The sequence below is a fragment of the Trachemys scripta genome, chromosome 7 (assembly GCF_013100865.1).
Source record: "Trachemys scripta elegans isolate TJP31775 chromosome 7, CAS_Tse_1.0, whole genome shotgun sequence".
Taxonomy (NCBI): domain Eukaryota; kingdom Metazoa; phylum Chordata; order Testudines; family Emydidae; genus Trachemys; species Trachemys scripta.
This window is the reverse complement of record NC_048304.1, coordinates 41,731,298-41,755,276: the sequence shown is the minus strand read 5'-3', so window position 1 is coordinate 41,755,276 and position 23,979 is coordinate 41,731,298. Positions and strand designations below refer to the sequence as shown.

General features: G+C 44.6%; 2 protein-coding genes across 6 annotated transcripts in view; one reads left to right on the top strand and one right to left on the bottom strand.

Moving 5' to 3' along the window:
• The window catches only part of CENPP (centromere protein P), a 329,199-nt gene that overhangs the window by 52,619 nt on the left and 252,601 nt on the right, over positions 1-23,979 (bottom strand). The window lies entirely within an intron of this gene.
• Positions 13,594-23,979, top strand: part of ECM2 (extracellular matrix protein 2) — a 40,014-nt gene continuing 29,628 nt past the window's right edge. For 2 of the 3 annotated variants that reach the window (XM_034775703.1, XM_034775701.1), the window contains exons 1-2: positions 13,595-13,837; positions 21,209-21,527. In XM_034775703.1, the coding sequence (XP_034631594.1) occupies positions 21,233-21,527 (295 nt within the window). In that variant the 5' untranslated portion in view covers positions 13,595-13,837; positions 21,209-21,232. Of the gene's footprint in view, positions 13,838-21,208; positions 21,528-23,979 lie in introns of all 3 variants that reach the window. The other variant, XM_034775702.1, reaches the window with a different exon arrangement.

Sequence of the window (23,979 nt, the reverse complement as noted above, 5' to 3'; positions counted from 1 at the left end):
AGTAATGCACAATTACAATATAAATCACAATTGTAACATTAATTAAATGCTATTTTTGTATTTAATATAGAATATGTAGAAACATTAGTTAAATATGAAGTCAAGTAACATACAAGCTATACTTCAATCAGAGCTTAGAAAGCCAGTGTTGTCTATATTAACACTGCTGCTGGTGGTAACAGCAGTGGGAAATGTTAACAAAAAATCCTGGGCAATGTCAGTGCAGTGATGGAAATTTGCAAGTGCATTTTCTAAAAATCTTTAGATGTACATGCAGAGATACTGTATATTAGCAGAATGCCCACAACCATGGTATTCACTCCGTCTGCTAGTATGGCAGAGCCCAAAGGCTTGTCTAAATGGTCCATTTCTCTGCACCAGAGAAGAGTGAATTCTAGCACACACTAGTGTGTTGCACACTAACTGTCCCAGGTGGATCCTTCTGGAGCACACGAAAAGTTCTCTAGTGTGCATTAACTTAGTACTGTTTGAAACAGGACTACAACAATATCCACCAAAAAACTTTCAGTGTGTGCCAGCAGGGTCCACACAGGCCAGTTAGTGCATAAGATGCTAGTGCACACGAAAATTTATACCCCTCTGGTGCAGACTAATGAGCTATGTAGTCAACGCCCAAGTCTGCTGAACTTCAGGGCAAATGCATCTATTTCTTTCAGTTTCTAAATGTGTGCACGGAATACACTGGGCACATGAATAATATTAATACAAATTAAAGGTCACAAAAAAAAGACCTAATCTCCAAAGCACCTATGACTTCTCCATCCCCACCACCTCTCTATTCATCTCTACTTGTAGCATACTATTCAGTACTGATGAGTATTAGGCAAGAGGTTTAACTGCCGGCCACCACAGTCAGCATGAAGTATTTGTTAGGGTTTTTTAAATTATTAAACTATAATTTCTGTGTATTTTAAAATATTTTATTTTTAAAATATATTCAATGCCCATAGAAAACTTGCTATGGCAATAGGCCCTGTCTAAATAAATAAATGTGCACAAATGATTCTGAATGGGTACATGTTTTTATAAACTAAAAATCCTCCAAAAACATATCCAACTGTGTAGCTAAATTACTGGTCAATTGAAATAGCTTCTTAACTTCTAAAATTGAGTGCTTTATTCCACAGAGGATTAAAACCTGATAATATTGTAATCAGTGGCTCAAGATTTCAAAGGCTAGCATGTGTTACGCACATATCTCCTCCTCCCCTGAAATTTTTAACATGTATACACATGTACCACGAGATGGGAAAACCCCAGGCATCATTACCAGTCCCCACAAAGTCATCCCAACTGCAGCCACAGGCCCCAACACCTCATCCACACAGTCCACACCCTCTCAGCTGCCACTGGGTTGGATAGCAAGCCAACCCTGCACTCACCCACCCATGAGTTTATGTCCTGCAGGGCTGAACCCAGCTTCCTGCTTCAGGTGTTGTGACCTGGCTTAGGCATTGTCCTGTGCCCCCTCCCCCCCTCACCTCCCAGGTGGCCCTCCTGCAAATCATGTATCCTGCGCATAACAAGTGTATGGTTGTGGCAGCCACACTCAACTGCATACACTCAACTGAAATTTCATACTTTAGCCATATATTATATCTTAGCTGATTCCACAGAACTGTTCTAAAACCCTTTAAAATGTGGATGCTGTACTTGTTATAGAAAAAAAATGAGTTTTATTTCTTCAGATTGCTTTTTATGAGTGGGGTAACCAGCTCATCAGCTGGAATTTTATTACAATTGCATGAATCATTTTGAAGGGGTAGCAAGTTCTCTTCCTCCCTATTGTGGAAGCCATGTTATAAAAATCTAAGATTTAGCAAGATTTGAGTTTGTCAAATTGGCAGTATCACTTTTAATTAAAAAATGTTAACATAGGAGCAGTGTCCCTGTCTCTCATGCAAGCATGTGGTGGGATGGGGCAGAAGGAAACAAGAGAAGCAGCCTCTCCCACCCATCATGAAGTCTACAGGAAGGCCAGGTAGACTTTGCACTCTAGGAAGCACAGAGACTGCTGTTTCTACTCCCCTCCTAGGAGCAGATGGTGGGAACTCTGGGAGGCATATTGCCTTACAGAGGCAGAATGTCTCTCAGTGCTCCATAGGGTGGTCTGGTTTCACAATATCCCTTACTATGGACTGTTCCTAACTGCGCAAATGAACCAATAGTTATTTATTTTACACAAAAAGCAAAACCAAGAAAGCTATTCTAATGGGTCCAGATCGACAAAAGCCCTTATCCATGGAAACTTACTAAATAGTGAAAAAAGGCTGTGGTTCAACAATTGAAGGAGAAGAAAATGGAAAAAATACAGACTAAATATTTTCTTCTAAAGGACCAAAAGCGCTTGACATTCAAAATTAGCCAATAAGTTTGTACATATCAGTGTATACAAAAACCAAACTGTGTATTCTGAGACAAATGTGGAATAACTCTTATCTTTAAGGATTAGTTTTACAAAAGCAGAATCAAATATATTACAATCCTAGGATACATTTACAACATAGTGAACAGAGAATTAGTCAGGTCTCCAACAGTTTCTCTGTAAACAAAATTATCTTTTCACAGTTATTTACAAAGAAAAAGGATTTGATTACACTGGTCTACAATTTTTGAGAAGTCGTCTGCTTCAGAGATAAAATGTGCTATTTATTATGTATTTTGATGTGCTGAATTCAAATATGACAATTAAAACAACTGATTGGCTAATGTTTCTAAGATATTTAAGTTTTTACATTTTATGTCTATGTATATTGTGTAGATAGTAGAGTTTTAATCATAAATTGTAAACCTAGGTCTTTTCATGTGTTTATGGTTGCTTCACATGATAATATTTCACCTGCCCTGTTTATGTAACACTTTAAAAATCAGCAAAAGGGTTATATAAATAAAATTTATGATGAAACAAAAGGCAAAAAACTATTATGTACATAGTTTAGTCCTATTCAGTGTCTACTCGGCGCTTCTTGGCTTGTCTCTTGTATTCATTAAATGGAGCATCTCTTGTCACTGTCCAGCAATAGTCTGCAAGCACTGATGGGCTCCATTTGCCCCGATGGCGTTTCTCCATTGTTGCAATGTCCTGGTGAAATCGCTCGCCGTGCTCGTCGCTCACTGCTCCGCACTTCGGTGGGAAAAAAATCTAGACGAGAGTGCAAAAAATGTATCTTTAGTGACATATTGCAACCAAGGCTTTTGTATGCCTTGAGAAGGTTTTCCACCAACAACCTGTAGTTGTCTGACTTGTTGTTTCCGAGAAAATTTATTGCCACTAACCGGAAGGCTTTCCATGCCGTCTTTTCCTTGCCACGCAGTGCATGGTCAGATGCATCATCTCGAAGAAGTTCACAAATCTGAGGACCAACAAAGACACCTTCCTTTATCTTAGCTTCACTTAACCTTGGAAATTTTCCACGGAGGTACTTGAAAGCTGCTTGTGTTTTGTCAATGGCCTTGACAAAGTTCTTCATCAGACCCAGCTTGATGTGTAAGGGTGGTAACAAAATCTTTCTTGATTCAACAAGTGGTGGATGCTGAACACTTTTCCTCCCAGGCTCCAATGACTGTTGGAGTGGCCAATCTTTCTTGATGTAGTGGGAATCTCTTGCACGACTATCCCATTTGCAGAGAAAACAGCCGTACTTTTTGTATCCAGTCTGCAGACCAAGCAAGAGAGCAACAACCTTCAAATCGCCACAAAGCTGCCATTGATGTTGGTCATAGTTTATGCACCTCAAAAGTTGTTTCATGTTGTCATAGGTTTCCTTCATATGGACTGCATGACCAACTGGAATTGATGGCAAAACATTGCCATTATGCAGTAAAACAGCTTTAAGACTCGTCTTCGATGAATCAAAGAACAGTCTCCACTCATCTGGATCGTGAACGATGTTGAGGGCTGCCATCACACCATTGATGTTGTTGCAGGCTACAAGATCACCTTCCATGAAGAAGAATGAGACAAGATCCTTTTGACGGTCACAGAACATGGAAACCCTAACATCACCTGCCAGGAGATTCCACTGCTGTAGTCTGGAGCCCAACAGCTCTGCCTTACTCTTGGGTAGTTCCAAATCCCTGACAAGGTCATTCAGTTCACCTCGTGTTATGAGGTGTTGTTCAGAGGAGGAGGATGGGAGAAAATGTGGGTCCTGTGACATTGATGGTTCAGGACCAGAAGTTTCATCCTCTTCCTCTTCCTCGTCTGACTCAAGTGAGAATGATTCTGGTGCATCAGGAACTGGCAGTCCTTCTCCGTGGGGTACTGGGCGTATAGCTGATGGAATGTTTGGATAATGCACAGTCCACTTTTTCTTCTTTGACACACCTTTCCCAACTGGAGGCACCATGCAGAAGTAACAATTGCTGGTATGATCTGTTGGCTCTCTCCAAATCATTGACACTGCAAAAGGCATAGATTTACTTTTCCTGTTCAACCACTGGCGAAGATTTGTTGCACAAGTGTTGCAGCATATGTGTGGGGCCCACCTCTTGTCCTGATCTCCAATTTTGCAGCCAAAATAAAGATGATGAGCTTTCTTAACCATAGTGATTATACTGCACTTTTGTGATGCAAAAGCCACTTCACCACAAACATAGCAGAAGTTATCTGCACTGTTCACACAAGTACGAGGCATCTCTGCTCACTTTGGCTAAACAGAAATGTGTCCCTTTGCAAAATCAAACAGTGACAAATAAGAGAGCACGACACTGTATGATTTCTAGAGCTGATATAGGGCAATTTGTTCAGCAGAGTGATGTAAGCTTTGTTATGATTGCATCATCCATGACTTCTAGGACTAACATGATGCAATTCATATCATGTATGACGCAATACCAGCTTCAGATTGCATCATTCATTGTTTTGCCTAAAAAGCAAGTACTGTCCAAACCCAGTCATAGGTTTATTCATCGATCCAGTCAAAGATGTATTTTAGTCATTTCTGGTTTAAATTGAGATCCCTTCCCTTTATAACTCACTTATCCTCCGCCATTCCCAAGTCAAGGGTCGTATATACTGACCCAATAGCATATCTTGAAAACTAGAGCCAATCAACAATTTTAAGCAACACTTTCGTTCACAGTGACCCAGAATTAGTAAAGTTTGACTACATTTATTTCAGAAGCATTTTGGCTGCAGAGCGGTGTTATTTGTTAGCAGTGTTGCCAACTCATTATTTTATGATGAGTTTCATGGTATTTTTCTTGAAGCTCTGGCTCCTGGAATCAGGCAATTAGGTGAAAATTTCAGCTTCCATTAAATAAATAAATAAATAAATAAATAAATAAATAAATAAGGAGCTCTGCAACCAGAGGCAATAAAAAAATCCCCCAAATTATTCATTATTTCAATCTTGTGATTCTTTAGCATTTAGGGCTAGTAATATACTATGTTAGGATAGTACTTTTCATGATGAAATGTATCCAGATTATGCTTCAACCTACAATGCCTCCGCTATACATATGAAGTTAGTAAAATTTTCATGACTATGCCATGTACAGTAGGTTATTAAACAGAGTTAAATGATGCCTAAAGAACATTAAATTTGCAAAGTGAAGCATCCCAAGGAAAATACCCAAGTTAAGATTGAACATGCTAGCTTTAACTCTGCCCTTAGAGTTCATGCATTATTACAGTCTTTACTTATAGAATCACTGTTTCCATAGGATCCCTAATTTATTTAGTGTGGAGGATGGATGATGCGCCGTAAATGAGGCAATGTGTTTCACCAGTCTTTAAGGCTGTGGTGCGGATTCCTTAAGCATAGCTCACTTTATGCTGACTGTTCCTGAAACCCAAAAATGGGTTGTTGTCAATAGTGGGCTGGAAAGCACTGGACTTCATTTGATCCTTAGTTGGTGGAGCAGTATTGCAGGTTGCTCCAAGTTATGCCAGGACCCATTTCAGTCCCCAACAGCTACAGGATATGGAGAAGCAGAAAGGTGACTTAGAGCCACTTCTTCACTCCCAGCTATACCAGTCATGAATTTTGTGCAGCATAGTATGTGGCCCTGAAAGCCTATAATACAGTGAAAGAGGATTTGTGTATGCATAAAAATATTACATTGAAGGAACCTTGCCTCATTCAATATGCTGCTAAAAAGTTTTATTAGATATATGCTTTTTAAGATGGTATTGAATGATGCCACCAGACTCCATAGGTTTGATCGCTCATGGGGCAGAGTAAAGAATTACTCACTTTAGTATGGTATTGGAGGACTGAACCCATAATTTGTAGTCTGTAAACTGCCTTTGAAAATGGCAATATATTAAACTTAATAAATAATAAATCATCATCACAAATAACAGAAATGTATACATAATGCTATCCTTACCAAAATGGCAGGGAACCAAAAGAGCATTTTCACCAACACATCAGGCAAAAAAGCAGAACTCACAACTTAGAGTAAAAATAAAGCTATTACACGTATAATTGTGTGTAGTGTAGAAACACCCAATAGATTACTAAATTCTGTTTTAAAATGTGTGCTGGAAGTATCATGCTAGTACCCGGCTGGGAACCATTTACATTGATATTGATTTTTTTTCATTTATTATAAAAACAAATTAAACAAAATAGTGTAAAAAAGGAAAAGAATAAGTCCTAGAATGTCTTAAGATGGAAAAAACGGTTACTTACCTTCTGTAACTGTTGTTCTTCGAGATGTGATGTTCATGTTCATTACACATTAGGTGTACGCGCGCCGCGTGCACGGACGTTGGAAACTTTTTCCTTTAGCGGCTCCCGTCGGGCCAGCAGGGCCCCCCACTCCCTCCAGAGCGGCGCCCTGCTCTAGGGTATATATATCCCTGCAGGCCCGATCCCCTTCGGTTTTTTCTTGCCGGTGACTCTGACAGAGGGGAAGGAGGGTGGGAAGTGTAATGGACGTGAACAACACATCTCGAAGAACAACAGTTACAGAAGGTAAGTAACCGTTTTTTCTTCTTCGAGTGATTGTTCACGTCCATTACACATTAGGTGACTCACAAGCTTACCATTGGAGGAGGGTAGGAGTCAAGGTACAATTGATTGAAGTACAGCCCTGCCGACCACTGCGTCCTCTCTGGTCTGATGATGGATCGCGTAGTGGGCTGTGAACGTATGCACCGATGACCAGGTGGCCGCTTTACAGATTTCCTGGAGTGGAACGTGCGCCAAGAAAGCCGCCGAGGATGTTTGGGCCCTAGTCGAGTGAGCCCAGATCTCTGGAGCTGGTACGTTGGCGAGCTCATAGCACGTGCATATGCAAAGCACAATCCATGCTGACAAGCGTTGCGTTGAGATAGGCAGGCCTCTCATTCGCTCCGCAATGGCAATAAACAGTTGAGTTGATTTGCAAAATGACCTGGTCCGCTCCAGATAAAATGCCAAGGCCCTACGGACATCGAGGGTATGTAGGCTGCGGTGGCTAGGGTCCGTATGGGGCTTAGGGAAGAACACCGGTAGACAAATGTCTTGCCCCATGTGAAAATGCGAGACCACCTTTGGAAGGAATTTAGGGTGCGGCCTTAGTTGCACTTTATCCTTATGAAAAACTGTATAAGGAGGTTCCGAAGTGAGGGCTTTCAATTCCAATACCCTCCTGGCCGATGTGATGGCCACGAGAAACGCTACCTTCCATGAAAGGTGCATGAGGGAGCAAGAGGCTAGGGGTTCAAAGGGGGGGCCCCATGAGTTTTGTTAGGACCAGGTTGAGATCCCACGCAGGGACCGGTGGGCACGAATAGGGAAACACCCTCTCTAGTCCCTTGAGGAATCGGGCCACTGTGGGGTTGGAGAACACCGAAACCCCCAACTCCCCCGGATGGAATGCCGATATGGCAGCCAGATGCACTTTAATTGAGGCGGGGGTGAGCCCTTGATGCTTGAGGTGCAGCAAGTAGTCCAGAATCGATGAGACTGAGGCCTGCAGAGGCTGTATGAGACGAGGCTCGCACCAGTGGGAGAACCTCTTCCATTTGGCCAGGTAGGCTGCTCTTGTGGAGGGCTTCCTACTACCAATGAGAACTTGCTGGATCTGGTGAGAGCACCTGTGCTCCGTCTCGTTCAGCCAGAGAGATACCACACTGTAAGATGTAGTGACGGTAGGTTCGGGTGGAGTAGGCGACCCCGGTCCTGTGTGATGTGGTCGCGATGGAGGGGGAGGGCAATCGGGGCGGTTATGGACAATTCCAGCAAGGTCGTGAACCAATGCTGGCGTGGCCACGCCGGGGCGATGAGGATGACTGCCGCCTTGTCCCTGTGGGTCTTGAGGAGGACCTTGTGAATGAGTGGGAATGGAGGGAAGGCATACCTCAGGCTCCCGCCCCACGGAATCGCGAAGGCATCTGCCAACGAGCCCGGGCTGAGGTTATGGTAAGAACAAAACTGAGGGCATTGGCTGTTGTCCTTGGTGGCGAAGAGATCCATCAGGGGAAACCCCCACCTCTGGAAGATTGAATGTAGGACATCCCGCCTCAAAGCCCATTCGTGCATGTGGTAGGATCGGCTGAGGCGGTCTGCTAACCCGTTTTGGACCTCTGGGAGATACGTTGCGATTAGGTGGACTGAATGGGCTATACAGAAGTCCCATAGGCGGAGCGCCTCGTGACAGAGGGGAGAGGACCGGGACCCGCCCTGCTTGTTTATGTAGAACATGGCGGTAGTGTTGTCCATCAGAACTGACACGCTGTGACCTTCTATGGTGGCGTGAAAGGTCTGACAGGCAAGGTGAACCACCCTCAGCTCCTTCAGATTGATGTGAAGCAACCTGTCTTCCTTGGACCACACGCCCTGGGTCCGCAGCTCCCCCAGGTGCGCCCCCCAACCCAGGTCCGATGCGTCTGTTACCAACGTCAGAGTGGGTTGTGGGGCAGCGAAGGGGATCCCCTTGCAAACCTGCTGCTGATCGAGCCATCAGAGGAGGGAGCTCAACACCCGAGCCGAGATCGTCACCACTAGGTCTAAAGGATCTCTGCTGGGGCGATACGTTTGGGCTAGCCACAACTGCAATGGCCTGAGTCTTAGACGGGCATGTCTGACTACGTGTGTGCAGGCTGCCATGTGCCCCAAGAGTTGCATGCAGCACCTTGCCGTAGTCATGGGAAATTGCTGGACGGAGCTTACGACCTTTTGAATGGCCAAGAACCACGACACTGGAAGACTTGCCCCTGCTGCCACCGAGTCCAGGACCGCACCTATGAAGTCCAGTCTCTGCGTGAGAATCAGTGAGGACTTGGGCACATTGACCAGTAGGCCGAGCTTGCAGAACACTTGTAGAGCCAGCGTCATGTGGGAGTGGACCTCGACCTCCGACCTGCCCGCGAGGAGCCAGTCGTCCAAGTACGGGTACACGCGCATCCTTCTCTTCCGAAGAAAAGCTGCCACCACGGTCATGCATTTTGTGAATACTCGTGGGGCTGCTGCCAGGCTGAAAGGCAGGACCGTAAATTGAAAATGGCGCTGGTTGATGGTGAAGCGCAGGAACCGCCGGTGGGCCGGGCGGATGGCGATGTGAAAATACACATCTTTCATATCGAGGGCAGCGTACCAATTCCCCGGATCCAGGGATGGGATAATAGCTCCAAGGGAGACCATACAGAAACGTGTTTTGACCAGAAACTTGTTTAGTCCACGTAGGTCCAAAATGGGACGGAGGCCCCCTTCTGCTTTGGGAATCAGGAAATACCTGGAGTAGAATCCTTTCCCCCTTAGGTCCGGGGGGACCTCTTCCACTGCTCCCACTGTGAGGAGGGTCTGCACCTCCTGCATGAGGAGTTGCTCATGAGAGGGGTCCCTGAAGAGGGACAGGGAAGGGGAATGGGAGGGAGGGGGTGAGGAGAACTGAAGGGTATAGCCCGCCTCCACCGTGCGCAGGACCCAGCGGTCCGATGTTATGTGTGACCAAGCACGGTAGAAATGGGACAGGCGGTCCCTGAAACATAGAGGCGGATCCGGAATGGAATGTGGTACGCTGTCCTCGATCGCAGCTTCAAAACCCCGGTTTACTTCCTGGCTGCGGCTTGCCTTGGCCATGACCTTGGCCTTGGTTAGGCGTATTGTTACATCTCCGCCTGTTATCCCTGCCATGGCGGCGGTACGGTTCTTGTCGAGGACGAGGGTGGTACTGCCTCTGTGGTGGTTGGGGCTTGAAGGGTTTCTTCTGTGTCACTGGGGTATGCATTCCAAGCGACTTGAGGGTCGCTCGAGAGTCTTTGAGGCTATGTAATCTGGCATCCGTTTGGTCCAAAAACAAGCCTGACCCTTCAAACGGAAGGTCTTGGAGGGTGGTTTGCACCTCTGGCGGAAGGCCGGAAGCCTGCAACCATGCCGAGCGTCTCATTACTACCCCTGACGCGATTGTCCTAGCAGCTGCGTCCGCGGAGTCAAGGGAGGCCTGTAAAGAGGTTTTGGCCACCGTCTTCCCTTCGTCCACTAAGGCCGTAAACTCTGGTTGTGAGTCCGGAGGCAGGAATTCTTTAAACTTGGAGACTGATGCCCAAGAATTAAAGTTGTGTCTGTTCAGAATCGCTTGCTGATTAGCGATCCTCAACTGGAGGCCCCCAGACGAGTAGACTTTCCTCCCAAACAAGTCCAAGCGTTTCACCTCCTTGGCCTTGGGCGCTGGGGCTTGCTGGCCATGACGCTCTCGTTCGTTGATCGCAGAGACCACCAGCGAACAGGGAGATGGGTGAGAAAAGAGGAAGTCAAACCCTTTAGATGGGGTGAAGTATTTCCTCTCCACGCCTTTCGCAGTGGGTGCACTGGAGGACGGTGTTTGCCATACCGTTTTGTAGTTGGACTGGACTGTTCTTATAATCGGGGGCGCGATCCTGGAGGGGCCTTCCGGACTTAGAATGTCGACCATGGGGTCCTCCTGCTTTATCGTCTCCTCCGCCTGCAAACCCAGATTGAGGGCTACACGGCGGAGCAGGTCCTAGTGCGCCCGATGATCAATCGGGAGAGGGCCAGACACTGTTGTACCCGCCACGGCTTCGTCTGGAGAGGAGGAAGAGGTCAGGGCCTTTTGCGCATCTTCATCTTCCTGCAACCCCTCACTGATTGGGTCCTCCTCTGGGACCCGTCCCATGGCGTGGGTCTGAGACGGTACCGTGCTCGGTGCCGAGTCTACTCCTTCTCGCTCCGGTGGTCTGGAGACTGTTGCCTCCTTGCGAGAGGGCAGACGGTACTCCGGGGAGCGGGACCAGTGCCCCGAGGGCCCAGATCTCGAGGCCCTGGACGGGGGGCCTTGCTGGTGGTAGGCCCACGGTGTCCAGAATGGCCATTGTCCTGGCTGGCTCCACTGAGGATGCCAAGCGGCTTCGTGGTCCCTACTGGTCTGTGCCCTGTGGGCATATCCGCCATGCCGGCCCGAGTCTGTCTCCAAAAACCACGGACGGTGATCTGGAAGAGCACGGCGGTGCCGAGGGACGGTGCCGGTCTGGGGTCGGGGAGTAGTGCCACCATGACCGTGACCTGGAGTAGCGTCTTGCCGATCTGGACCTGGATCGGTACCGGTGATCACGGGACCGGGAACGACTACGGGTGGTCGGTCTCCGGGATCGTGTAGCCGACACGCCCCGGTGCCAACTCGAGTAGGGCTGCTGGGTCAGTGCCGGCTGCTTATTGAGGCCCAACAGCTGTGGAGCTCTCTGCGCGGAGGGCAGCCAGGAGTCCACCGAGGCGGAGCTCGACCGGGACCGGTGCCGTGAACGGTGCTGAGATGCGACCGTGATGGGCGCACCATTGCCAGCTTGCCTCTGGATGGCAGTCTCGGCTGAGCGTCTTTAGATCGGGGAGGGCCCTCAACGGACAATTCAATAAGGTCCCTTCCTGCCTCAAATGTGTCCAGAGTGGAGGGCTGTTCCAAAAGCTCCTCCAGCCCTTCCTGGCCTCATTTTGAGCCTGGCATATAGAGTCATATACATTGTGAATACCAGAAGGCCTAAAAATATAAAAAAATATATTACCTTCTGCGAGGATTGTTGTACGGTGGTGCTTAGTTTCAAAAGCCCTCTCTCCTTTCTGGAGTTGAGGATTGCCCCAAAGAAAGAAATCCTTTGGGATGGAGACAGAAGGGACTTTCTTTTGTTTATGAGAAGACCCAGCATTCCAAACAGAGAACAAATGATCGGATTGTCTTCTTCTGACGGAGCCCTTAGGAGCCAATTGTCTAAGTAAGTGAAAATTAAAATCCCTTACCTCCCCAAATACGCTGCAGTGGTGAAAACTCTGGACACAGTAGAGAAGGCAAAAGGTAAAACTATATATTGGAAATGGTCTGGACCAAGGATAAAACAGATATTTACAATAAGAGGGTCTTATAGAAATACTGAAGTACACATCTTTGTGATAGAGAGCAGTGAACCAATCCAGAGTAGACAGGATTAGCCAGGGTTAGCATTCTGAAATGAAACTTCCTGATGCATCTGTTTAAAGCTCTGAGATCTAGAATTGGTCTGAGAATTCAATGGGGGGGGGTGGATGGGGCGATTAGAAAGTATCAGGGACAAAACCTTTTGTTCTTCTATAGCTCCTGCTTGCAATAGGGTTTGCTGGACTGTTTTGTCTTATACAATATGCAAGATTCTTTGGGCAAGGATAATTTCTTCCTGTACATTTTGAACAACTCCAAACACACTGATAGAGTTTAATAATTGTTTTCCCTCTGTGATTGTATAGTAAAGCACAATATAACCTAAATAACTCCATGAAGAGGCAATATGTTTTCCTAGTATCTATTCATCATATACATGCTGACTAGCAATTATGGCAAACTAAATTGTTATACATTCCATAACTATCTTCTTAGAAATTTCTCATTGTGTGGCTTCAAACAAACAAAAAATGTTCAAAAGATTAAAAGGCCCTGGAAGTCTCTCAGTAAACTCCATCTGGTAGATACATTTGTCATTTCTGAGACTAAGCAGACCCAAAGTCTCACCAAGCTGTGACAGTCTACAAAAACTCAAGCTGAGTGGGAAGGAATTAGCCTCACTGGCACACAAAGAACTTGTGGTAATGTATCATGCCCCACCCCCCTTTCATGTTTGGGTTACTGTATTAACATCAATGCAGCTTCTGGGTAGCTGTGCTTCAGTGTCATATTTCAGGATGTAATTTACCCTTACAATAATAAAGAAAAGGAAAATGCTTCAGTCATTTTTTTTCCATGTGCATGTTGCAGTTATGGTGAAATCAGTTGCTGTAAAAGCACAAAAGAAAAAAAACATGGCAAGTTTTATGCTAAATCTTGAATGAAAAAGTTTGTTTCACGTAGATCTTAGTAGTCTACACAGGGAAGTGGGGATAAAAATGTGAATTCTGGAAAAGCTAGATCTATGTTCAGAAATAAAGGTTATGCTTGGATAGGTGTACAGTCTCTCTAAGCATAATAAATCTACAGTAAAATAATGTCACCTGGAAAATTATTCAAAACATTTACAGTAGAACTAAATAAACGGAAAATGTTTTCCAGTTTCCTTGAAAATAATGCACTTTCTTGTTACTTACATAAGCATATCATTTACAGAAAGCTTCCAGCTGTGCCTTGTCAGCCTAAGGACCAAATGCATTCTGCTGCTTTTCATTTTCCCAAAGTGAGGTTTTTAGTTTTCTGAATAACTTATTAGCTGATTCTCTGCACACAGAAGAGAGCAGCGCTTTGTCCCCAGGGAAAGAAGCTATTTCAGACTTCATTAAGGAGTCATCTAACATATTTCAACAATCCCTACTGTTGCTCTCTTTGTTTTAAAGATATCAGTCTGATTTTGTTTCATTTGCAACTGGAGACTAAATGACACCAAGCAGAATCTACTGTTAGGTTAGATTACCAGGTAAAATACATTTTACATTTTCAATTATTGCTTACAGCATGGTGTGGAATGGCTTAAACTACATGTTAATAGAATGGTGTTTAATACTTTGCAAATATGTTTAAAGGTTAACAAGATTAGTTCTTTATAGCAAATACTATGTATAAAAGCTTTTCTAAAATAAGAAAGTATGCAGTATTGGGTGATCTGGGCTTCTTTGTTCCATATGAATGCTTGGGATAGCTAATCAATTAATTTCTATTAAATTAATTTCAATAACAGTATGTTAATGTTCAGAAATAATTTTAACCCTCCTGCATTGTCACAGAAAGTGATTAACTCAAAGAGATTTCTGAACTTACTCTGAATAGTGTCAGATAAAGAAAGTATATAATACTCTCTGCGGAAGGTTTATAAAGGATCATTTGTTTAGAAATTAACTACTTCCTATCACATAAGGCAAAACAACAGAAAGACTGAACACAGTAAGAAAGAAAAACAAAATAAGTGACAAACAATTAATTACACATTGTAAATGAATAGCAGAGAGGATGAAGAATCTTATACAAGCATGACTTAAACATTTCTGTAGAAAATATGTCCTATTAACCCAAGTGATAAAATATACACTATATCAGGGAAAACTATTGTTTACTGTATTAAGCAACAATTACAATATAATAATTTCAACATAAAAACAATACTAGGTGTCCAAGTCACAGTGTTGGTGATATGCAATGATTTACAGTTATTTTAATTGTTCAAATCTAATTTTGTTTTAATTTTCATTTGATTAAAATTTGACAACACTATGTTAAATATTATTTTATGTTTGCTAATTTAAGAGTGTCAATAGTGGGTGCAAAGGGTAGTACCAGTTGATTCTGTGGCCTTTTCTTATCTTATAGGTCAAGGACACTAGCTGGAAAAAAAATGTAGTATTAAACTTTCAATTAGCACTGAGAAATTAATGTTCTTGATGTTAAACTACAGCACTTGAGTTCACATGCAGCAGTAGAAACTGATTATATAAGCTAGTTTCACTTTACCTTACAGAAACTGTAGTTACAGTGTAGGTTTACTCTAATACTTGTAACTACTACTACATTCACACAACGAAGGATAATTCCAAAGTTAATATAATGCAGTTGATAGGTCTGAATTCTAAAAATACACGCATAAAGTATGGGAAATGTATAATAAATATTTCTGTAATTTAGGCAAACCTCTGGTTAAATGAATGAGTGGTAATTAGCTATCAAAACAAGCACTGTTTATTTGCAATGCAATTCTTGTGTAACTACAATGTAATTACAGTCACAATATTATTAAATATAACCTAAAGATTTAACTGTAGAGATGTCACTGAGTGCTTGATGTCATGAAAAAACATGCTCAAGGCTTCTCCTTACAATCAGCTCCTTCATTCAACCCTTTTGAAGTTTGGCCCATCTATAGTTCTGTAATCTACTGTGCAGATTTATGGACAGTCAAAAGAATGCAAGTCAATTACAAATCACAAAGAAGATTAGGCCGCTTGCCCTTGGTCACATCTGCAATGTTAGGTACCAGGAAATAAGCAAGCTTTGAGAAAGGCACCATTTAGGATATTTCTTGAGTTTCTGTGTGTTGGCATGTTCAGTAATATTTGTTTCTCATAAGAAAAAGGTACCAACATTCAGTGCCACAGTGCATACAGCATAATGAAGGGTGTAAATCTAGTAATTGAAGAAGGCATTTGGGTGTAATATAGCCTGGATTCTGTTCACAACTCTGCCACTAGTTCTGTATATGAGCTTCGGTGAGATATGTAACCTCACTGTACCTCAATTTACCCATCTGTAAAATAGGAATAATGCATACCTAATTAATTAATGTTTGTTAAAGTACTCGTACATCCTCAGCTGAAACTAGCTAAACAAAGATTATTATAAAGAGGTAAGTGAAAAATTTACTGTTCTAAAAATTATTTACTACTAACTTCCTGTACAAAAACCAAAATATGAAAATTCTATGAGTGGCATGAAAAACATGGAAGCCACCATATGCTTTGTATCAAGAAAAGGAAATCTTGGAAAACCTGCAGTATGAAAAATGACCTGACACATTAGCAGAAAAAAAATCTGGGTTATTAAAAAACTGTTTTAAGATCAAGAGAGAGGCAACATCTTACAACTATCTATGCATGAATATAAAGGCATTATTTGAAAAGGGACGTGCTGACTTAATTTCACTAAATTACAGCAACAGCTAATCTATTATTCATCTATCAAGGATGGTCAATCATCTTAGTGACATCCTCTAACTCAGTATAATTTACAATTACATACATTATGTATGCTCTCAACATAACAAACCAAAATCTAGTTTAAGACAAAGGACTATTAAAATAGCAAAAAATGTAGGAACACGCAGGAGCATGGCAGGGCCCAGGACAGTCCCCACAGGGGCAAGGGAGGGAGGGCCACCCAGCCCCGCTCTGGCCCCGGCTCCTGGCCCCAGACCCAGGCCTACTCCCAGCCTTGGCCCCCAACCGTGTCCCGGCCACGGCTTCCGCTTCTGGCTCTGATCCCAGACCTACTTCCTGCCTCGGCCCTTGGCCATGGCTCTGTTCCCGGCCCCAGCTGCGACCCCAGCCTCGGCCCCCAGGTCCCTGTCCGCACTCCCCTCCTCAAGCAGCGACCCTGCTCCTGGCCCTGTCTCCCAGTGGGGGTGTGTGCAGACAGGAGTAAGGGGGGGGGGCACGGTCGTGAAAAGTTTTGGGACCACTGTCCTAGGGTGATACAACACTTTTATCTTAAGGCCATGATTAACATTCAAAAGACTCTGGACACTTAACAGAATTTAACTAAAAGTTACATTTACAAGAACAAAAGGTCAGTATGGCCAAAGAAAGCTAGTGCCAGAACAAAATTCCTAACAACGACCCCCAAACACAAATAAAGCCCTTCCGCAAAACTATCATAATCTATTATTTGCCAAGCCCTAATGTGCTCAGTGCTTTACAAGGCACAAAGATAAATACAAACCCTGCTTGAAGAGCTTAAAAAAGATAGGAAAGGAGTTGCTTTAAGCCTCTCTTGGAAGGATACCACAGCTATAGTAGGGGGAGGGATAGCTCAGTGGTTTGAGCACTGACTTGCTAAACCCAGGGTTGTGAATTCAATCCTTGAGGGGGCCACTTAGGGATCTGGGGCAAAAATCAGTACTTGGTCCTGCTAGTGAAGGCAGGGGGCTGGACTCGATGACCTTTCAAGGTCCCTTCCAGTTCTTTGAGATAGGTATATCTCCATATATATTAAGTCTATAAAGATGGCAAGGTGAATTCCAAATCACAAGTCCTCATCAGAGAAGGTCTCATCTTCGCAGGATAATAATATTAGCATCTACAACAGGGATGGGCAAACTATGGCCTGGGGGCTGCATCCTGTCCTCCAGATGTTTTAATCCAGCCCTCGACCTCCTGCCGGGGAGTGGGGTCCAGGGCTTGTCGTGCTCCAAGGGGCTCCACATGCTGCCCCTGTCCCCACAGCTCCCATTGGCCACGCCTGGTCTTTCCTCCGCATAGGAGCCAGAGGGGGGACATGCCGCTGCTTCTGGGAGGTGCTCGAGGTAAGCGCCACATGGAGCCTGCACCCCTGACCCCCTCCCACCCTCCGAACCACTTGGCCCCAGCCCGGAGCACCTTTCTGCATCCCCAACCCCTCATCCCCAGCCCCACCCCAGAGCCCTCACCCCCTCCTGCACCCCAACCCCCAATTTCATGAGCATTTACTGCCCGCTATACAATTTCCATACCCAGATGTGGCCCTCGGGCCAAAAAGTTTGCCCACCCCGATCTACAAGGTTGTCACAACAAGTCAGAAGACAAAAGCTGGTGAAATACTTGTCATAAGTACCTCTTTTTGGAGTGCATTCCACTCTTGAAAAACAGCTGTGTGACATGCTTGCTGCATTCCAGAAAATGTCTAGTGGGTTTTTTTAACCCTGTTTGTTGGCGACAGTAAACATAATTTGATGACTGGTTCAGCGTAGGAACTCCATGATCTTTAGCCATTTTGAGATGTGTTTTTAGTAGTGTAGGGGACAACTCAATATGGAACAATCCTTTTGGATTATAGTCCTTGTGTACTAAAGATGATTTGGGACACAACAGAAAGAAGTGGATTTGCCAATGTGTGAATAGCCTAGTCATTCCTGAGATGAAGAGGTCGTGCAGCCATAAGCAGTAGTGGTGATCAAGGGCTGGAGAAAGTATTCCTTCAATTACAGCCATCAGTGAACTCCTGTCTCCTTCCTTGGCTGGAGGCACGATTTGCATCTAACAGAAAACTAACAATTCTCTCTCTAACAATACAATGAACTACCACCATAAACTTAAATGTAGCCCCAAATGTACAGCTAGTTACTTATTAGATGAGCAATGAACATGTATTTGAGCAGTATGGATCTGGAAATCTGTTCCATATTCAGGAAAGGATTTTCATATCCATGCTGCCTGAACACAGTGCTTATCTGTTTAAAAATAAAAATAGCCCTGTATCCAGGCCTATATTTGAATTCAAGTGTACTGCTCAACTGTAGAGAGTCACAATTACAAGAAGTGAAGAGTCCTGTGGCACCTTATAGACCAGGCCTGCACAACATGCAGCCCGCGTGGGCTCACTGTGCAGCCCGCGGGGGTTGAGTAGATGGGCTCACTGTGCAGCCCGCGGGGGGGGGAGGGGGGTGAGTAGGCAAGCGGTGGGTGAGGGAGGGGGGCTGCGTAGGTGAGCGGGTGGGCAGTGGCAGGGAATGAGTAGGCGAGCCAGGCAGGTGGAGGGCTGAGGAGGAGAGTGGGCGGGCAGTGGCAGGGGGGGCAGGTGAGCCGGTGGCGGGGGACGGGGGGCTGAGGAGGCGAGTGGGCGAGCAGAGCCGGTGGGGGGAGCTGAGGAGGCGAGTGAGCAGGCAGTGGCGGGGGGTGAGTAGGCGAGCTGGGGGAGGGTGGCTGATCTGTTCTACTGATCTGGTCTGGCTCCCATCCATCCCCTCTCCCAGGGCCGGCTCCAGGCACCAGCAAAACAAGCAGGTGCTTGGGGCGGCACATTTCTAGGGGCGGCATTCTGGCGCCGGCCATCATAGGTGCCGACTCCAGGGCATGGGGAAAAAGTGCCCTCGCCGCCCCAGCTCGCCTCCGCTCCACCTCCGCCTGCTCCCCTGAGCATGCTGCCGCCGCTCCGCTTCTCCCCCCTCCCTCCCAGGCTTGCCGTGCGTGTAACAAGGCTGAGAGGGAGGAGAAGCCAAGCAGCGGGGCGCTTGGGGGAGGCGGCGGAAGTGAGCTGGAGCAGGGAGTGGTTCCTCTACCTCCCCGTTACTTCCTGCGCCCCCCCACCCTAGCTCATCTCCCCTCCACCTGCTCCCCTGAACGTGCCGCCACTCTGCTTCTCCCCCCTCCCTCTCAGGCTTGCCACGTGCAAAACCGCTATTTCGCGCAGCAAGGCTGGGAGGGAGGAGAAGCTGAGTGGCGGGCGCTTGGGGGAGGCGGTGGTGGTGGAGCGGAGGTGAGCTAGGGCGGGAGGTCACGGGGGGCCCATAGGAAGCAATGTGGGGGGAGACATGCGTCACGCCGGGGGAAGAGGCGGTGTTGGGGATTTGGGGAAGAGGTTTAGAAGGGGTGGAGTTGGGGTGGGGCCGGGGGCATGAAAAAGAAAGGGGAGGCAGCCAAAATCCTAGAGCCGGCCCTGCCCTCTCCAAGGGTTGCAGCTGTCTGGAGGTGCTGCCTTCCATGCCTTCCTCATTCATTCAACAGGGCAATTGATTACAAAGTGGGGGGAAGATCTTATTCTACTTCTAGCAAAAAGACATTTTTTCTTTTACCTTAATTATACTACCTTAGGGGCCCACTATAACGTATTACTGAGGTTCAATACTGCTGTTTCGGTGGGGCTGCGCTGGGGAAGGGGGGGGGTTGTTTCCGTGGGGGGGGTGGCGTGGGGGGGGGGGTTGGGGTTGGCGGCGCTCGGGGGGTTTCGGCCCTCAGCTGTTTTCTTTGGAGTAATATGGCCCTCGCCGCTTTACGAGTTGTGCAGGCCTGTTATAGACTACCAGACAAGACTGGTTAGAGAGCTCTATCACTACAGACTTTATCCAACAGATTAAACTGTCCATTCCAACCTGCCATTTTGGGATATGAGAGCTGTCCAGTGTGGATAAAAATCAATGATTGAAAAAAATAAAATAAAAAAAATTGGATTTTTTTTATTTAAATCGGATTTTTTGATAAAATGCTTTTTGAGGAAAAAACCTATCTAAAGATAGCTTTAATTAAGTATATCTTTGAGCTATAGTGTCTCATCATGGAATAGGGATTATAAATTCTAATTCTATAGTATGAGACAATATATTTATGTAATGTTTAAGAAAAATTTGTAAATGAGTTCCAATAGTTCATGGATTAGGGACACAATTTTATGGGATTCCAGGGGCTTCTGTATAGATTATTTAGGTTAATCTTTCTTTCTACCCAATGGGCCTCAGTGCTCAGTCTACAAGATACCATCAGAGATGCTTAGTTTTGCAGTTCTCAAACTGTGGATTTGTGGCTCCAGAGATAACATGCTTGTTAACAGCAAAAATGTTTTTAAATAAATAAAAACACTGCTTGAAGAGCTTAAAAAAGAAGACGACTGAGTTAGCTGCAGAAGCCAATATTTTAAGTTTCTCATGTTGACCTGGCTGACATAGTCGATTTATTATTTTTTTTAAATATTTCATTTAACTATTTTAGTTAAAAACAATTTTAACAAAAACAACCCTGATTTTAAAAAACTTGAATGTTTAACTAAATTCAAAAATTCATATGCTTGTTTTGTTAAAATACTATATGTTTGCTGTTGAAGAAAAAATACAGAATACATAACATTGTTTTAGTTAAATAAAACAATTTAAATGTCTGTCTGGTGATGTTTTCCTCCTAATACAGCATAGCAAGAAAATCCTCCAAATATTAATGATTAACCTGTTGAATTGGAGATAGTTCACCTCCCAATGACTTCATAAATATCTGCTTCAATTACCTTTGGTAAATGAAATAACCAAACAATCATATAGCTGTAAAACTAATCTGAAAAGTTTTCAAAATAAATCACTTTAAAAATGTATAGTGTGTACCTTCTAAAAATGAAACCTATATCTATCTCTGAGTTGTGAAGAATATGTATTAAGGTTATAACAACCAACAAGAATGCACTTTTGTGAAGAAATCCATGATTAAATCGAGTCTTCCTGACTAGTGATTTAAATCAATTCCACCCTGGAGCAGTCTAAGTATTTTCTGATAACTGTGCTATAAACTTGCATTACATGACATATATTATAAAAAGCTGTATCTATATCTCACTTTTTCTTTTTTAGGATACTGCTTGTGAAGGGGAAAACATGCAGACTGCATCTTTGCTTTATTATTTCCTGCTTATCTGTTGGTGTATTGATTTTGCTCAAAATCAAACAAATGAAATTCCTAGGAGGCAAAGAAGGAGAATGCGCTATAGAGGATCAAGAAAGGGTTCCTCAGCATACCACAGACCAAACAGACAACCACAGATGAAGACTTCAACTACTGTTGCTGTAGTACCAAGCATTCCCCTTATTAATATTGATGATGGCATTACAGAAGTATTTGACTCTTTTATAGGTTTGGGTGGACATGAATCCAGTTACAGTGTCTTACCAGGTAAGAAGAGAACAATGATGTTTTTGCATTACACTGCTATACTTGTAAACCCGCCTCACTGTAGGCCACACTTTTCCTTTGCTTTAAAAGTAATTAATGCAACTGTAAATTTAAATTATACACACACATTATATATATCTATATATATTCATTCAATGGTAAAAAATTATGTGAATGAAGAGTTAAGGTTACTTGGGGGTATGTAGGGTTGAGCAAAACTCAAACATCTGCAAACCAGAAAATTCACAGTTAAAGTTGCCTATGCAAACTTAACTCTGCTCTCTTTCAGCAATGCCCCAATATGCCCCATTAACACACACACACACCTTTACTTTGCCAATGCCACAGCTGCTGAAATGTACAAGTGTTTTACCTCCTTTTACAACCCATTCACACTCACCTAACTAACACTATTAAAGGATAAAAAGGTTGCCCACACCATCTTTCCTCTACCTTCTTTAAGCAATGGCTCAATATGCACATACCCACACCAGCTCTTGGCACTACTAGATTCAGGAAGTTCCAGAACCAACTCCCCAGAAAGAATACCACATGTATACAATTTTAAAACCATTTCACAGCCTTTTACAACAACTTTACACTTACTCACAGGACACCATCTCACTTTAACTTAATCATCAGTTAAACCTGACATTAACCACAGTCACTTTATCTGGAGTGCATGAAGACAATAAAAGCTTAGACTGCTCTCATATTCCAGCTTGCTACTGTTAATACCCTTCGTAATAAACCCCCCGTGCCCTGCTAATTACTGAATGCACACAATTCTGCATTGAAATTATGTATAGTGGATCCTGAAGATATACACGTAGCTCTTCCCTTTTCTAACACAACCAGAAGTTGCAAAAATAGATCTCATATAATAATCACAACTGTCAGACACCACAAAGTAATCCACAAACATCCTCACTTCAGTGGAAGAGCTGAGTGTTCAGAGGGGTTGGGGTGCACTGGTAGGCCAGAAGGGACCATCATGATCATCTAGTCTCACCTTTTGCTCATTGCAGGCTGCAGAACCTCCCCACCCACTCTGGCAATTGGGTCCATAACCTTTGGCTGAGTTACTGAAGTCCTCAGCGAATCCACCATTTATTTTAATTCAAACCAGCAAGTGACCCATACCCACTTTCTCCAGGGTCTCTGCCAAGCTGACCTGGGGGGAAATTCCTTTCCGACCTTAAATATGGCAGTTAGATCCTGAGCAAATGGGCAAGACCCACCACCAATCTCTGTAGTAACTCAGAGCCTTTCCCATCTAATGTCCCACTTCTGGCCATTGGAGATATTTGCTAATAGCAGCCACAGAGGGGCCATATGCCAGTATAGGCAACCTGATCATACCATCCCCTCCATAAATTTATCAAACTCAGTCTTAAAAGAAGCTAGATTTTTTGCCCCCACCACTCCCTCCCCTGGGAAGGCTGTTCCAGAACTTCACCCATCTGAAGGTTAGAAACCTTCATCTAATTGGAAGTCTGAACTTGTTGATGGCCAGTTTATATCCATTTGTTCTTGTGCCAACATTGGCTCTTAACTTAAATAACTCTTCCTCTCTCTCCCTGGTGTTTATCCCTCTGATGAATTTATAGAGAGCAATCATATCTCCCCTCAGTCTTCATTTTGTTAGGCTAACCAAGCCCAGCTCCTTAAGTCTCCTCTCATAAGGCAGGTTCTCCATTCCTCTAATGCTCCTGGTAGCTGTTCTTTGCACCTGTTGGGGTGCACTGGCAGCAGAAGGGATGTAAGGAGGTTGAAGTTCAGGGTAGTTGGGGTTCATTGCAGGGCAGCTGGGGTGCACTGACAGAGCTGGGAAATGCAGGGGGATGGGGAACCCAGTTTGGTGTGCACTGGCAGAGCTATGGCGTGTAGGGTGGTTGGTGTGCACTGGCAGAACTGTGGGGGTCAGACAGGCTGGGGTGCACTGGAGAGCAGGGTAGTTGCAGTGCAGGAAGGTTGAGGTGCATTGGCAGAGCTGAGGATGCAGAGGGGTTAGAGTGCACTGGCAGAGCTGGGGGGTACCATGCCTCCCTCACACCTGAGCCCCCAATCTCTCTCGCTTCCCCTACCATCCATCCCCATTTATCCCCCACCCCATAAGCTCCTTCCCCTTGCTACAGCCCCAAACCCCTCTTTCCTATTCCTCCAATCACCTTCTCCACTAACACACCTTCCCTCCCAGGAAGAATTCACATATCTATTTCCCCCCTTGAAATACTTTGATTACATTCCCCCCAAAATAAAATCGCCACATCTGGACTCTCAAATGGCTGAATCCAGTCATTCAGTCCAAAACTTCTTTTGTCTTAGGAGGAGGTTTGTCATTAGCTTATCCTTAGATATGTTAATGGAATGGTGAGTTCTGAGCCCTCAAGAGGTCTGTTACTCATCCAATCATTAATACTTCTCAGTTTAACAGTACAAAACACCAAAA